The 15,745-nt window shown below is 42.3% G+C and overlaps 1 protein-coding gene across 1 annotated transcript in view; it reads left to right on the forward strand.

The window, feature by feature from the left end:
* The first annotated feature begins 1,524 nt into the window (after positions 1-1,524).
* KLHL2 (kelch like family member 2) overlaps positions 1,525-15,745 on the forward strand; it is a 113,481-nt gene continuing 99,260 nt past the window's right edge. Inside the window, exons 1-2 of the mRNA XM_074376947.1 lie at positions 1,525-1,693; positions 14,311-14,436. Coding sequence (XP_074233048.1) covers positions 1,668-1,693; positions 14,311-14,436 — 152 coding nt within the window. The 5' untranslated portion in view covers positions 1,525-1,667. The remainder of the gene's footprint in view (positions 1,694-14,310; positions 14,437-15,745) is intronic.

Below are 15,745 nucleotides of genomic sequence, written 5' to 3' on the forward strand. Positions count from 1 at the left end.
TGGTTGATCTCAACCAGTCTTTAAATACCATCTACACGGCCATCTCCACTCCCAAGAGCCCAGACCAAAACCCTTGGGACCATCTTCCACTGCTTTTCCTCTCACACTCATACCTAATCTATCAGCCATTCTTTTTCTCCTCTTTTTTGCTTTATCTTGTCAGTAAAATCAGAATCTGACCAGTTCTCTTTCTTCAGTACATATATGGCTCATATAGCAGCCAGTCATCTTTAAAAAAATGTTTTTTATTATAAACCTTTCAAGACATACACATAGATACACATAAATAACTACCCCCATGCACTCATCACTCAGCGTCAAAAATTAATATTTTGTCCATCTTCTTTCTTCTATTCCCTACCCTCCCTTTTTTTTGGTAGAGAATTTTAAAACAAATCCCAGCAAAGTCGTCCTTTTAATGATCAGATCAAGCTGCTCACAACTTTTCATTGTTTCTCTTCTCAGGAAAAGCCAAATCTTTTTTGACGGCCTACCAGGCCTATGTGACCTGTCACCGCTTCCCCCACACCACCTCCTCTTACGGTATGCTGTCCTCACTCTGCCTCAGAGACCGTACAGGTTCTTAAATCTTAGCGGGCACCAGCATGCTCTGGAGGGCTTGTTATAGTTCAGGTTGCTGGGCCTCACCCGCAGAATTTCTGATTCAGCAGATCTGAACTGGGCCTGGAGAATTCGCATTTCTAACAAGTTCCCAGATGCTACTGCTGTTCAGCGGCCTAACTGGGGAACCATCAGTTTACACTGTACTATGCTGGTTCTTCGACGGCCAAGAGTCTTTGCACTGCTCTTCCCTCTGCCTGAGCACTCTTTGCATTACTCAAGTTTCGCTTTGTTCCATCTGTTTAAATGACATGGTTTGAGAGGCCTTTCCTGTAACCATTATTTAGCATCCGTCTCCTCGCCCCGGTTATTTTCTATCTTCACGGCAAGCATCGGGTTTGTCGTGTCCAGATGGACAGGTCCGCTGTCACGGAGACCTGGTTTTGCTCCGCATCCCGTCCAAGCGCCAAGACCTCTCCCCGCAGGTGCACCGAGCGGACCACAGCCTGAGCAGGGAGACCCCGGTCCCTGATTGGGACCCAGGACCGGCGAGTCATTTCTTCTTGTCTCAGTTTCTCCATCTGTAGAGCAAAGGTCGCGTACCCGCACTCCTTCTCCTCCCTGGGCTCAGGCTGGGAGAGAACGGAGCGAACGCGCGTGCGGAGCCGGGCAGTCAGTGGACGCTGACCGCCGGAAAGCCGCGCTTTCCGGCAGAACCACGCCCAGCGTCTCCAGCCCCCGAGTCCCGGAGGGCAGACCCACCCTAAGGAACCCACTCGGCGGCAGCAGGAAGGGGCGGCGCGGGGCGGGGCCTCGAGGGCGCGTCACACCCGGAAGTGCCCGCCTGCCGCCCCGCCCCCAGCAGCGCCGGCAGTCGGAGCGCGCCCGCGGAGCGGGGCCGCTGAGCAGGGCTGGCGGAGCTGGGCAGCCTCGGGCGCCGGTGCTGGTGCGGGTTCAGGCGCGGGCGCGGGTGCAGAGCGGCGGCGGGCGGGCAGGCGCCCGGGCGAATGGGACGCGGCGCTGCGGGCGGGCGGGGCCGGCGTCCGCGGCTGGAATGGTGCTGGCGGCGGTGGGCGCCCGCGAGCTGAAGCCCGAGAGGAGCCGCCATGGAGACGCCGCCGCGGCCTCCCGCGTGAGTGAGCGGACGGGTGGCGGGCGGGGCCGCTGCGGCCGGACCCGGCCGGGCGGCGGGCGGGGCGTCGCCGCGCGGGGTGTGGGGAGGGTCCTCCGCCGGCGAGCTGGAGCCCCGGGAGGGCCGAGCATCCGCGGGAAGGAGACGCGGGATGCGTGCGGGGCCGTCGGAAAAGGAAGCTGCAAAGTACAGACGCCGGTGGTGTGGAGAGGAATTCCTCTCAGCTTACCTGCTTCTCCGAATTCCTAGCAAAATTCTGTCAGAGAAGCTTGCACATCACTCTGAACGGGCCGCGGCTGTTTAGGGCATATGACCTCTTTTACCTGGCACTGCAGAAAATCGTGTTCGGAAATCACAGCATCTTCTGTTTCCCGGGCACCCTGGGCGAATTAGTAGTGTACGACATGCCAGGCACAGGTGTCTTTTTCCTTGGTACCTAAATACAGTCGAGACCACCTGCAACAAAATTGCTTCCAGAAATAACAACTGAGCGATTATGTGGAAGACATTGAAGATACTGCATTATTCAGTACAAGATTCTTTTTTAGCATTTTGTTAAAAGTCGACTCTAAATCCCCAGGAATTTTGGACATTTCAATTTTGATTTGCTTTCCTTAGTTTAACCTTTATGAAGGAAGAACGCTTTGAATCTGACTTTTGAAACCGCAAATATCGTTCTGAAGAATGGTGTACCTCTTCCTGACAGCTTATTTTTGGAGCTTTATCGTTTTCCGCTTAGATTTGACCAGCTTGATTCCATGGCATTTGTACCACACCAGCCTTTTGTGGTTATTTGGCAGAATGCCAGCCGAAATATAAATATTGGGCTTAGGCTGAATAATTTTTTGGTGTTGAGTCCTTTTAGGAGAGCTAATAGGATTCTGGAACTACAATTTCTAAAAGTGCCTTGCAGAAATTTTAGCTCGAGTGGAACAGATCATGGGGATCTAAGGAGTACATAGGACTCTTGAATTTACCCCCCTGGACTGGAGGAACAAGGGCTCAGTTCGGTTATGTTTTTCAGCAGGTTCAGGAAGGATCCTGAACGTCAAGGAAACGCGATGGTGGATTGTTCACTTCAGCAGTGGGAGCACAGCATCAGCACATGAGTTCTGTCTAGGCTCAGAGGCATGTAAGGCAGGAAACGTTACCTGTCCGTAGACAACTGGAAGTATTGAGAATATCCCACATAGGATGTTATCTGTCGTAAACCTGCCCCCTTCATACCAGTTCCCTGCCACCCCCCCGTCTTTTTTTTTTTTTTTTTTTTTACTTCTGGAGCAGAGGGAACTAAAGGAAAGAAAAGGGGGACATTAGAATGCAGGTGAAAAAAAGGTGTGGAAAAGCAGGCTCTGGAGGGAAAGAGTAGAGATGTAGAAAATGATTTAAATATAAATAATTAAAAATAAAATAAATGGGTGTATGCAAATATCGATAAACTGAATCTAGACCAGATCAACTCATAATTTTGGTGTCCAGCACAGGTCTTTGGTACTGAGACGCCCTCAGTAGTGCTAGAACAGTGAGAGGCTGAGATGTAGTGGAAAGCCTGAATGCCAACAGGGATGGTAGAATAGTTAAAGAAAACAAAACAAAAAAAAAAACAACTTTCAATCATGGGTGGCTAAATTTGGAGAAATTTTGTTTCTGTTCATTTAATAATAAATACAAATAAGTTTATTTGCATTTGGTCTATCTAGGACTAGCCCTAATCCTAGAACTCGTGATAGTGTTTTTTGCCTTTCTGTACATAAGAAATAGTTTTTCTTCCCATCCTTTTGTCTGTTTGCCTCCACTCTAATAACTTGTTTTTCCTTCCACGCCAAATCATGGGTGCCAGATTTGAGCGCTGGCAGTTCTTGGGGAGGGGAGCTTTTTCGAGTCTCACTGTGCTGGAACTAACTGGGCTAGGACAGAGGCCAGTGGCAGTTATTGAGAGGGATCAGTTTTTCATAAGGTTAGATTTTTAGCCTGAGCTTTAAGGCAAAGAAGATTGACTTGGACTTAAAAGTGCCTTGGATGATGTGGTTGGAAACAGGGACTCAGATCCTCTTTGTATGAGTGTCTGTTTATTAATTCATTTGTTCTGCAAATGTTTGAATGCCTGTCTCTGCCAAGCACTGAGTGTGATGCTTTTGCTCATGCTTCTGTCTTAATAGCCAGTTTTGCATTGTTTTCAAACCCCAACTTGCTCCCTGACAGCCTGTTTTACATTGTCTTGGAGGGATGGAGGGCTGCCTTGTTCTTTCAGGTGGGCTTGTTGAGATTAAGTTTTTTGATCTCTTCTGCTCTTTCCACTCCTTGCCTCCAAGTTCGCATCCTTTTTGACTCTCGTGTTGATTGGCATTGGGCTTTATATCTCTGTTTATTGTTTTTTGCATCCTTGAGTATCAGTGATTTTTAGATTCTGTTACATTTTGGGGTCTGGGTAATATGAAGACCATAAGACATTAGCCTCTGATTGAATCTGAAAAGTGTGCAACTAAAATTATATGTAGGTTAGCAGAGGAGTCTCAGACAGTAAACTGAGATACAGGAAAGGAAATGTAAACTCATCAGCCCTGACCCCAGGAATGTTTTATACATTATAGTTTTTATAGTTATTTTTGTAAAGGATTTTCATAATTACTAAGTTGAGGGAAGACTGTGAGTATAGGACAGAGTGCATCTCTCTGACCTCCCCTCACGGCAGAGTTTCCTTGGCCTTCGTTTTCCTACTGGCCCTCTTTCACAAGTTGGCTTTCTCTCTACCAGCCTTGCTTTTCTGCTTTTCCTTCATGAAATTAAGTAAGTGTACCTCAGATATACAACCATATTTTTATTTTCAGTCGATTCCATGTCACTGGTGGCTCTTAAATGTCAGAGATGTTCAGCATAGGCAGACAAATGTCTTGTTGACTGTGTTCTAAGGGATTTAGGCAGTGCAGAATTGGTTGGATTAGAGTAGAGGTTCACATACTTTTGGATTTCACTTACTGTAAATTCAAACAAAACAAAAGTTGAAGTCTAACATAAAATTGCTAAGTTTTATTTCGCCAAATAGAGAAAAAAATTGATAAAATAATTATCAAATATCATCATTCTTTTGTAAAAGAAAGGACATTTTAGTGTCCGTTTCCCAATACAAAGGACATAATCTCAGATTAAAGGATAGTTCTTAAGTTGAATGCGTTTAGTCTCATGAAAACTTACTACACTGTCCTCATTTCGTCACAGACCAATAAAAAGTTCATTGAAGCCTGACATTTGCAATTCACTGGACCAGATAAGCTTTAATGTTCATTCTAATTCTAAGATTCAATTACCATGAATTTGAAACCTTGTCACAGGTCACCCCAATATTCATTTGTTTGTCTTTTATAGGAATATATTCTTGTTTTTGTTTAGTCCCAAGTGTAAATTGGGCATCTCTCAGATCATAGGCAAATATCCTTAGTAATAGACAAAGACAGTTAAAATATTTAGGAGCAATAATGGCCTACAAGTTAATGTTGAAAAAAGACACATGAATCTGTGTGTGTTGAAGAAAGTGTCATATATAAGGAAAAATTTGAAGTGCATTTGGGAACATGAGAAGTGGATTCTAAAAATAAGTAGCAATTATGTATTAGTCTTACAGATTCTGAGTAATCACTCCTCCTTCTCCCACCAAATAGCCCTAAATCTCTTGTTTCTAATTTACATTTTCTCATGTACATAGTAGGCATGCAGTAAATATTAGTAAATGTGCTTTTGTGTGGGGTGACTGTAAATTTACCTAGCTGTGGCTGTAAACACCGAGAGTGTTTATGAAAACAGGTGAACGTCTTTCTTAAGATCAGGTGGAAGTTTCTTTCAAGGTGATAAAGAATGAAAATTGCCTTTCAGATGCTCTTCTATAGAATTCTGCCAAAGTCTTAATGTATTTACTGCTTATAATGGGGGAGTTTGGGTTTTTTATTCATATATATTGGGTGTCTGCTATGACTAGACTTAGGGAATATCTCAGAAAACAAAACAAAGTCCTTTTCCTCATGGTTGAAACTGAGAGTAAACAAATATATGATACAATTACTGTTACTTTGCATTGTGTTGCTTTCTTTCTCACATTTCAGGTTATGGGCATTTGCTAAAGTATTTTTTTGACTAGTTCTTTTCTCTGGTCCTGCCTTGAAAAACAAGCTCTTGCTTTCCATGACAATACCTTTTCATGGTTTCCCACTCTAGTTTTTAGGTGGTTAAATGTGATTTACTGTATTACTTTATCTCATTTAATTCTGTCAACAACCTACCTTATTAACAACCTCTCTTATTATTATTAGTTTTCAGAGGTTAAGTTACGTTCCTCAGCTTATAAGTAGAGGAGCAACTGGGACTGTAATCTCTCTGTTGATTGCTTTTTTGGCTTACATGGCTTCTGTCTGTTGGCAGTAGCTGTTTCTCACAGATGCAGGCCTTGGCCACTTCTTCTCTTCAGCTATTAATCAGTAAGTTGTGGCTCCATCTGTATATCTTTTTTTTTTTTTAACTGAAGTACAGTCGATTACAATGTGTCAATTTCTGGTGTACAGCACAGTGTCCCAGTTGTGCATATACATACATATATTCATTTTCATGTTATTTTTCATTAAAGGTTATAACGAGATATTGAACATAGTTCCCTGTGTATAGAGAAGAAACTTCTTTTAAAATCTATTTTTATATATAATGGCTAACATTTGTAAATCTCAAACTCCCAAATTATCCCTTTCCACCCTCTTTCCCCAGTAATCATAAGATTCTTTACTATGTCTATGAGTCTGTTTCTGTTTTGTAGATGAGTTCATGGTGTCTTTTTTCTTTTTGAATTCCACATATAAGTGATATCATATGGTATTTTTCTTTCTCTTTCTGTCTTACTTCACTTAGAATGACATTCTCCAGGTCATCCATGTTGCTGTAAATGGCATTATTTTATTTTTTATGGCAGAGTAGTATTCCATTATATAAATATACCACAACTTCTTTATCCAGTCATCTTTTGATGGACATTTAGGTTGTTTTCATGTCTTGGCTATTGTAAATAGTGCTGCTATGAACATTGGGGTGCATGTATCTTTTCACATTAGAGTTCCCTCCACGTGTATACCCAGAAGTGGGATTGCTGGATCATATGGTAAGTCTATGTTTAGTATTTTGAGGACTCTCCAAACTGTTTTCCATAATGGCTGCACCAAACTACATTTCCACTAACAGTGTAGGAGAGTTTCCTTTTCTCCACACCCTCTCCAGCATTTATCATTCATGGACTTTTGAATGATGCCATTCTGAATGGTGTGAGGTGATAACCTCATTGTAGTTTTGATTTGCATTTCTCTGATAATTAGTGATATTGAACATTTTTTCATATGCCTGTTGGCCATTTGTATGCCTTCACTGGAGCATTGTTTGTTTAGGTCTTCTGCCCATTTTTGGATTGGGTTGCTTGGTTTTTTCTTATTAAGTTGTATGAGCTGTTCATATATTCTGGAAATTAAGGCTTTGTCAGTTGCATCACTTGCAAATATTATCTCCCATTCCGTAAGTTGTCCTTTTGTTTTGCCTATGGTTTCCTTTGCTGTGCAAAAGCTTTTGAGTTTAATTAGGTCTCATTTGTTTATTTTTGCCCTTATTTCCATTGCCTGGGTAGACTGCCCTAGGGGAACGCTGCTAAGATTTATGTCAGAGAATGTTTTGCCTTTGTTTTCTTCTAGGAGATTTATCATGTCTTGTCCATCTGTATATCTTAAGTCTGGACTCTAGGTCTGTGCTTCAGTTTTGAATTTTGAGCTTCTTATAGAACACCTACTCTTAGCTCATACGTCAGATTCAAAATGTCTTAAACTGTGTTCGTAATCTTTTTCTTGAACTGACTTCCACTTGTAGCATCTCCACTTATTCAGTGGAATAATCATTCTTCCGGTCCTGGATACCCAAAGCCTTGTAATGGTCTTTGATTTCTCTTTCTCTCACCATCCTCCACATTTTATCAGCTCCCAGAACTGTACATTCTTGGTTTCAAGTGTCCATTCTGATTGCTGATACTCTGATGAAGAGCTTTCATCCCTGCTAACCTGAATTTTTCCTTCCGTTGAACTCTTGGCTATTCTCTCCCCACCTTTCAGTCCACCTACAATTTTGACCCTCCAACATCTAGAGTCAAGTCAAAGACTTACCACAACCAGATCTCTCAGCTAGGTAGTCTTGGCCCTCCATCATTTTGGCCTTACCTTATCTGTTGCAATCATTATGTGCCTTAACTTCCTAGGGTAACCTGTGCCTCATAAGGCAGGAGTCTCCAGCCTTTTCCTATCCAGTCCTCAGTTCAAACAGCTTAGAACTGCCCTGAGAACTAGTTGGAGCCCCATCCCCTTCATAGAGTCTTCCCTATTTACCCCAACTCCTTCTAGCTCCTCTTTGTACTCCTGCACTGTTTGTGATCGGTAGCCCTTAATCTTGCCTTTGAATACTGACTTCGTGCCATTCCCGGGTGGTTTCCAGTGTGCCTCCTGACTTAGCTGGTAACTGGAGAAGGCGCCCGTGTTCAGCCTCCTTTATACCCCTCACCCTGCTTAGCATTGGGCAATAGTGGGCACCCAGGCAGTGCTTACCTACTTGATTTATTCACAGGGGCGGTGGTGTGGAGTATAGCTAATAACTTAATTCAGCGTTGCAATTAAAACTGCGGAAGGCCAAGAAAATCCATAAAAGTTTAACTCCATGTTCAGTTTAGCGCTTTACCTCAACAGTTTTCTTAACTCTGCATTTATATTCACATAGTGTTCAGTGCCTGTACAGTTCCCTGAGGCAAGAAGGTGAGATATCATTATGTTTGACTTTCACCTTACATTTCATATTGGACATATTTGTGGAATGATGAAACCTTATCTTATAAGTACACAGCCAGAAGCCCGGAGAGACTAAGAGCCTAACCCAGGGTCACCTGGTCAGTGTTGGGCACAGGCCAGGACTGCGGTTCACATCTTCCAGCTGGTTCTGCTCCTCTTCCAGTGCCTTTTCACTCCAGTGCTGGGAAATGTAGCCCCATCAGCCGCATGGCCAAGTCGTATTGCTGCCCCCTTACCTGCCAGTGATGGCAATGCTGGGAAAAGTGGCAAAAGAAAGGTGAGAAATAGGAGTGATAAAAGACATGGAAATGCTAGAAATGGTTCCTCAACCTCCTCCTCCCTATTCGAGCGCCTCACAAGTGTCCCACTCTGACAGTGCTGTTCATTGTTTATAACAGAGTCTTTAAAATCAGACTGATGTTGCATAAGACATGCTTTTACCCTGGTCCCTCTCCTGCTAGTAGTCACTGTCAGGGACAGAAAGTGCCTGACTGTGCTCTGTTTGTCACGTAGGTGGGAGGGAACGCGGGAGAGGGAGCGGGTTGAACTGAAGCCGAGCTTTTTACAGCTCTATTGTTCTAGGATCAGAGCAGTTCCACTCCTGCTTTCATCACCTCTCCACCTCCGAGTCCCAGCCACCCCGTCCTGCCTGCTTCCCCACACGCCACGTCCTGGGGGAGGACAGGGTGGTGGGCAACGCCCCCTCCGCCGTCCGCTCCGGGGGGTGCAGGAGTCTGCTTTAACTGCTGAGCCGTTTTGGCAATTGGGCGTTTCCATCTTTTCTAGACATCTCCTTTCCAGCTCTGAGAAATTGGAGATGTAACTTTTAGCCACCCATGGACTTTACTAAGGTATTCAGTGGCATTAATGTGATGTTGTCTGTAAGGTGTTCTGTGACTGGATAGGAGGATTTTTATCTCACAGGATGCTTCACACCCAATTCTAAAGCTCTGCAGACCGCAGGTATAATTCAAGTTCTTACATGTCTGTAGGGCAGACATGAACATTATTTGGTAATATGACCATATGTTCATAGATTACAGTTAGTCTGCTGGCTCTGTACCTAATAAAGGTTTAAATTCCAAACACTTGAACATTTGCAGAACATGTCTTTTTGCCTGTAACTAATTGCAAAAACTGAAAGCAAAACTCTACCACAAACCACAATGTTTCCAGTGGGGAAAGCCCTCTACTTTTACAACCTCTAAGTAGTGCGGTGGTTCTTTGGGTGAGATGAAGAATGCGAGAGTATTTGGTTGGGAAACTAGAGTGGCATGACAAGTATTCTGGGACTGGTTAAATCTCTACTTCCTATTTCCCGGACTCATTAGAGAAGCAATGTCAGTGTGGTAACCAGCTTCTGAATGCAAGTGCAGCTAGGAAGACAACGGAGAAAACACAAGGAATATAAAGCCATGGAGGGACTTCAGAGCAGCACAGCACAAATGGTGACTTTGAAAACACCAGCTGCTGACGTGAACTTGGCAGGAATTTGTGAGAAGTGGTGGGTGACTCATTGCAAGCAGGGGAGTCCTGCAGCTTTTGAGGTGAACAGGCAAAGGGAAGAGCAGAGATGGTGGCCACCCGGGGGCTGAGGATTTGTGTCCTGAATGTGAAAATGTCTAGTCCCCTGTTCAGTTTTGCAGCTGCCTCTTCACAGGACTTAGAGCATTGTTTTCGCCAGAATACTGTCAAAACATAAACAATCTCTGTTTCCTAAAGTGTTTGTTCTCGATCTAAGATGATTGTCCTGTGGTGGGAGGTAAGTGGGCAGTGGGGCCTATTACATCACCCTCTTTCACAAAAAGTCTACCTAGCTGCCTTTTACCCCTACTCCTAGAGGTGCTGTCATTCTGTTATACCTAGACCTGTAAAAAGGGCTTGCCTGAATCCTCACGTGAAGAGGGATGGTTATGTGTAGTTTAAAAAAATTGCTTGGGTCATGTGTTCCTTTCCCCCTCCATTGGAAATCACTGTTCCAGAGCACTAAAATGCATCTAAAGAAACTGTGTTATTTCTAAGTTGTCCTCAGAATTTTTGCAGTAGGGTTAAATCTTTGCTTGGTGATGGCATCTTGACTGTTTGAAGGACGCAGCCCTTATTAGAGAGTTTGCTCCCTGTCTGAGAGTTCCGTTATTGGCAATTGAGTGTTCTTAGGCAGAGTTAAAAAGTTACCTGGTCTGAAAAGCCAACCTTGCCCACAGCTGGGAATTGGCAGAAGAGTCAGTTACGGAAGGAAGGCTTTAAGATTATCTGTTAGCAGTGTTCTGGGATCCAAACCCTTGAAAACCTCGGCTCCTGTAGAGTGTGTTTTGTTAACAATAGGCTACTGGATAATTTAACACTGGTTATGGGATGTAGAGTTAGGGAAAGACTTAAAAGTGAAAGAACCTTAAAAAAGAATCTCCAGATATTTTAAAGAAGACAGTTCTCAGAATGAGAGCTTTTCTGGAAAAAACTAGCTCTTCACGTCACAAGGGAAGCAGGAAGAAGGTGTAACTGCACTTATGGTAACTTAAAACATAAACCTTTCTCTCCCACTTGGCTGTTTCCTGGTGTATGTTCATCTCCCACATCTGTAGTTTTAGACATGATGTGTCATTTTCTGGTACTCCGTTCTGCTTCTAAATGAGAGACCATCTGACACAAAATTACATAGCAATTGGAAAACTGTAGAAAGAACTTTATTGTTGAAAATGTAGACCAGTGACAGGGTGCTGCATTTGTAAGTGATTCTCAGTACAGAGAACACTTAAAAGAATGCAGTGTTATTTCTTGTTTATTCCTTTAAGCCTTTGAATGGAAGCTTTTCTTTGCAGAGTTTCTGGAATACATCAGAAAAAGCAGGAACTAAAAATAGCTTTATGAATGCACCAGTATAGACGTTGCTTGTTGTATGATGACTGTCTAAAAGTTAATTCTTTAATGAAGGAAGTTGTAACTCTCAATTTCTTAAGCAAATATAAACACTCTTGACTCTTAATGACATTCTTTGTATGGCGGCGCTGCTTTTGCTTCCATTCTGAGCATTGAAAGGCCTTCTGTGATAATTTTACCAGTCCTCAATATTATATTTTCCCTCTGTGTAAACTTAAGTTATTAAACTTGAAGCAGATATAAATATCATTAACTTGCTACATATGTAGATATTCAGTGTTTCATGGTCAGAAATTTTGTGTTGGTTGCACATATCTACATAATCCCCCCCTTTCCGACTCTGTTCTTGATGAAAGGATGGTGGGAAATGGCATTATGGGGATGTGTCTTACAGTACACAGTGTTTCCCTAGTTCCCTCTACCAGCTCTTTTTCTTAAGCCAGGTGTAACTCATCCCCCTGTGCACACACACGTGCGTGCACGCGCACACACACACACACACACACACACACACGGCCTCAGGGAGTAACGTGCACCATCCCATTCTCCCACTCCAGCTGTGGACCCACCCACTGGAGGCAGTGTCTTGTACTACTTCTTTTGTAAGTTCCCTTTAAAAACTCAAGTGCTTGGGAAACAGGACTGATATCCACATGTAGTACGCAGGCCCTGAAAGGATCAGGTGTCTCTCAGTGAGTGTTGATTCTGGGACTGGGGACACGAGCAAGGATAACTGCTATGGTTAATGCCAGGTTATCTTAATGTTTGAGTACCTGGGTTTCATGGCTTCCTGTACCACCTGTGTGACCCATAATTCCCACATTTCTGTCTCCCGCTAGACTTTTTCTCTCCAACTCTGGACTCTTATCCTTATCTGCTGATTTGACATCTTCACTTGGAACTCTGATATCTTAAAACCAACATGTGTGAAAACTGAGCTCTTGGTCCTTCTACCCCCAAAACTGGTTCTTTCTGCAGCCTCCCCCATTCAGTTAATGGAAACTCAAACCTTCTAGCTGCTCGGGTCAAAAAACTTGGAGTTATTCTGACTCTCACTGACATGCCACATGCATTCTGTCAACAGATCTGGTCTAACACTGCCTTTAAAACATATCCAGAGCCCAGCCACTTCTCACCATGGCTCCTGCCTCCACTGCTGCTTCCCTGCCCTGAGCCACTGTCCTCTCCTCCTGCACAGCCCTCCTCAGTGGCTTCCTCCTTTCATCTCTGACCCGTATCGACTATTCTAACCCGGCAGTCAAGTGAGCCTTTGAAAACCTGAGTTGGATTGTGTCGCTCTTCTGCAGTGCCTCCCCATTTCACTCCGGGTACAAGCCACAGTCCTTACAACGTCCTCCAAGGTCCTACAATGATCGGCACTGCCCTCTCCCTGCAGCCCCAGCCCTGCCCCCATCCTGGAACACACGAGGTGCGTGCTGGCCTCGGCGCTGCTTATTCCATCCGTCTGGGCCTTCTCAGCTCTTAGTCCTAGTTCTAACCTCAGCCCTTAGTTTAGTCTATCCATCACCCTCACCCCATACTCTCAACTCTCTTTACCTTGCCCTTTTTTCTTTTTTCCATGGTTCCTCTTTCCTAACGTGCCACCTACTCTGCTGCTCTGTTGTGTGAGTTGTCACCTCCACCCCCTGCCCCAGCTAGACTCCAAGGTCCGTGAGGACTGGACTTTTGTTTATTGATATATTCCAAGTGCCTAGACTGGTCCTGGGTACATAGTTGGCGGTCAAAAATTATTGGCTGAGTAAATTAATAAAAGGATATTTTAAAAATGAATTATCCTTTTAGAAATGGGTAAGGAAAGGAAGCAGCGTGAAGGGAAATGGAAGGGAAATGGTGCAGTAAATAATGATACTTGCCTATTCTTTGTGTGATATATATATACAAGTATTTTCTTAGGATTAATTTTGTATCCCAATTTTTTAATTTAATAGCTCTATTAGGGTATAATTTACATGCCATAAAATTCACCCATTATAATTGTACAAGTCAGTGATTTTAGACAGTTTCTAGAGTTGTGCAACTGTCCTCAGAAAGTCCCCTTGTGTCTGTCCATATGCAGTTAATCCTCCCTTCAATGGCATCCTGATTTTATTTGTTATTTTTTGGCTCCCAGGTCTCAAAAGAATAATTTATACAGCAACACTAATATAGCTTTGTAGTTTTTAGAAATTACACATTTAGATAAGAAATCAACTGTCATTGCTGAATGTAGGTAACAGTATTGAACAGTAGTGAGAAGAATGGACTTGAGTGTCAGACTAGCTGCAGTCTTACCCAGCTCCACCATTTACCACGATATCCAAATTGTTTTCTGCCTCAATCTCTTCATCTGTTATATGGGGGTAATAATAGCAGCTTACAGAGTTGTTGTGAAGATTAAGCAAACAATGAAACAAAATTTAGTACAGTGGCTACTTTATAGTTAATGTCTAGCAAATAACCTTGCAGATAGAGAGCAAAATTCAAATGAGTTTCTAAAGTATGTGTAAAATATGATCCAGTTCCTGCCTGGTTTGTAAATGCGTGTGCCTACTGCAGAATGTAAAAGCAGGTTAATTTCCAACAGAGAAGAGCATTTCTCAGCATTTCTTTTGAAGGTAGTTGCAAAATCATTTTTACTAAACTTTCTGTGCTCATCTTTGACAGAGCTTTGACACCAGGGAGGTAATTATCTACTTTTTTGTTAAAATCACACTGACCATCAGAAAGTGTTCTGAATTATGTTTTAGTCTTTATGGTGAGATACACTGTGAGAGTTCCTCTAAATGAATGGGGCAGGTGGGGCATTCATTGTAACTCTTGTAACCTGACAAGCTTGAACTAAATTACCTTTAATAAGGTCTTTTTCTCTGTTTTGTTATTTTCTTTTATGTGCAGATGTACAAAGCAGGGTCATCAGAAGTCTCTCGATTCCAAAGATGATAATACTGAAAAACACTGCCCAGTGACAGTGAATCCTTGGCATATGAAGAAAGCTTTTAAAGTCATGAATGAATTAAGAAGGTATTGTTACATTAACATACATGTAACCATGGATCTCTTACCTTTATTTTTCAGCTGTTTATAATGAAGGTATTCCCCATCCCTCATTGTTTCTTTGTTTGATACAGGAACCATTTAAACCCTTTTCTGCAAATTTCTTAATGTAAGAAGAGAGCAGGTAATTTATCAGAAGTGTGAATGGTGTAACCTGCTCTGTCCAATATGGTAGCCACCAGCCACATGTGGCTAGTGTGAATTGAGATGTTCTGTAAATGGAAAATACATAATGGATTTTCAAGACTTAGTACAACAAAAAGAATGTAAAATATTTATTAATAAGTTTCAAAAATGTTGATTACATTTTGAAATGATAGTATATTGGATATTTTGGGATAAATATAATTACTAATGGAATTAATTTCACTTATTTCTTTTTATTTTCTAAATGTGATTACTGGAAAATTGTGACTTGCATTATGTTTCTGTTGGACAGCTCTGGTCTAGGGCTTCTAACTTATTGCAAAGAATATGAAAAGAAAACTTTTATTAAAATTTTTTTTTGAGTAGTTGATTTACATCATATTAGTTTCAGGTGTACAACATAGAGACTCAACATCTTTGTAGATTATATTCCATTTAAAGTCAGCACAAAATAATGGCTATATTTCCCTGTGCTATACAATATATCCCTGTGACCTATCCATTTTATACATAGTACTTTGTACCTCTCAATCCCCTACCCACATCCCGCCTCTCCCTTCTTCCTTCTCCCCATTGGTAACCACCAGTCTGTTTTGTGTATCTGTGAGTCTGTTTCTGTTTTGTTATATTCACTAGTTTTATTTTTTAGGTTCTACATACAAGTTAAAAGATAATATTTGTTTTTCTATAGATTCTACATGTAAGTTAAAATGTAGAGTATTTGTTTTTCCTTCTCAGACTTATTTCACTTAGCATAATACCTTGTAGGTCCATCCATGTTGTTGCAAATAGCAGAATTTCATTCTTTTTCATGACCGAGTAATAGTCCATTGTATATATATACACCACTTCTTTATTCATTCACCTGGTGATGGACACTTAGGTTGCTTCTATATCTTAGCTATTGTAAATAATGCTACTGTGAACTTTTGGGTGCATATATTTTTTCTAATTAGTTTTTTGTTTTCTTCAGATATATACCCAGGAATAGAATTGCTGGATCATATGATAGTTCTGTTTTCAGTTTTTTGAGGAACCTTCATAGTGTTTTCCATGGTGGTTGCACCAAGTTATAGTCCCACCAACAGTGTACAACCGTTCCCTTTCTCCACATCCTTCCCAACATTTG

The sequence above is a fragment of the Camelus bactrianus genome, chromosome 2, assembly GCF_048773025.1.
Source record: "Camelus bactrianus isolate YW-2024 breed Bactrian camel chromosome 2, ASM4877302v1, whole genome shotgun sequence".
NCBI classification, from domain to species: domain Eukaryota; kingdom Metazoa; phylum Chordata; class Mammalia; order Artiodactyla; family Camelidae; genus Camelus; species Camelus bactrianus.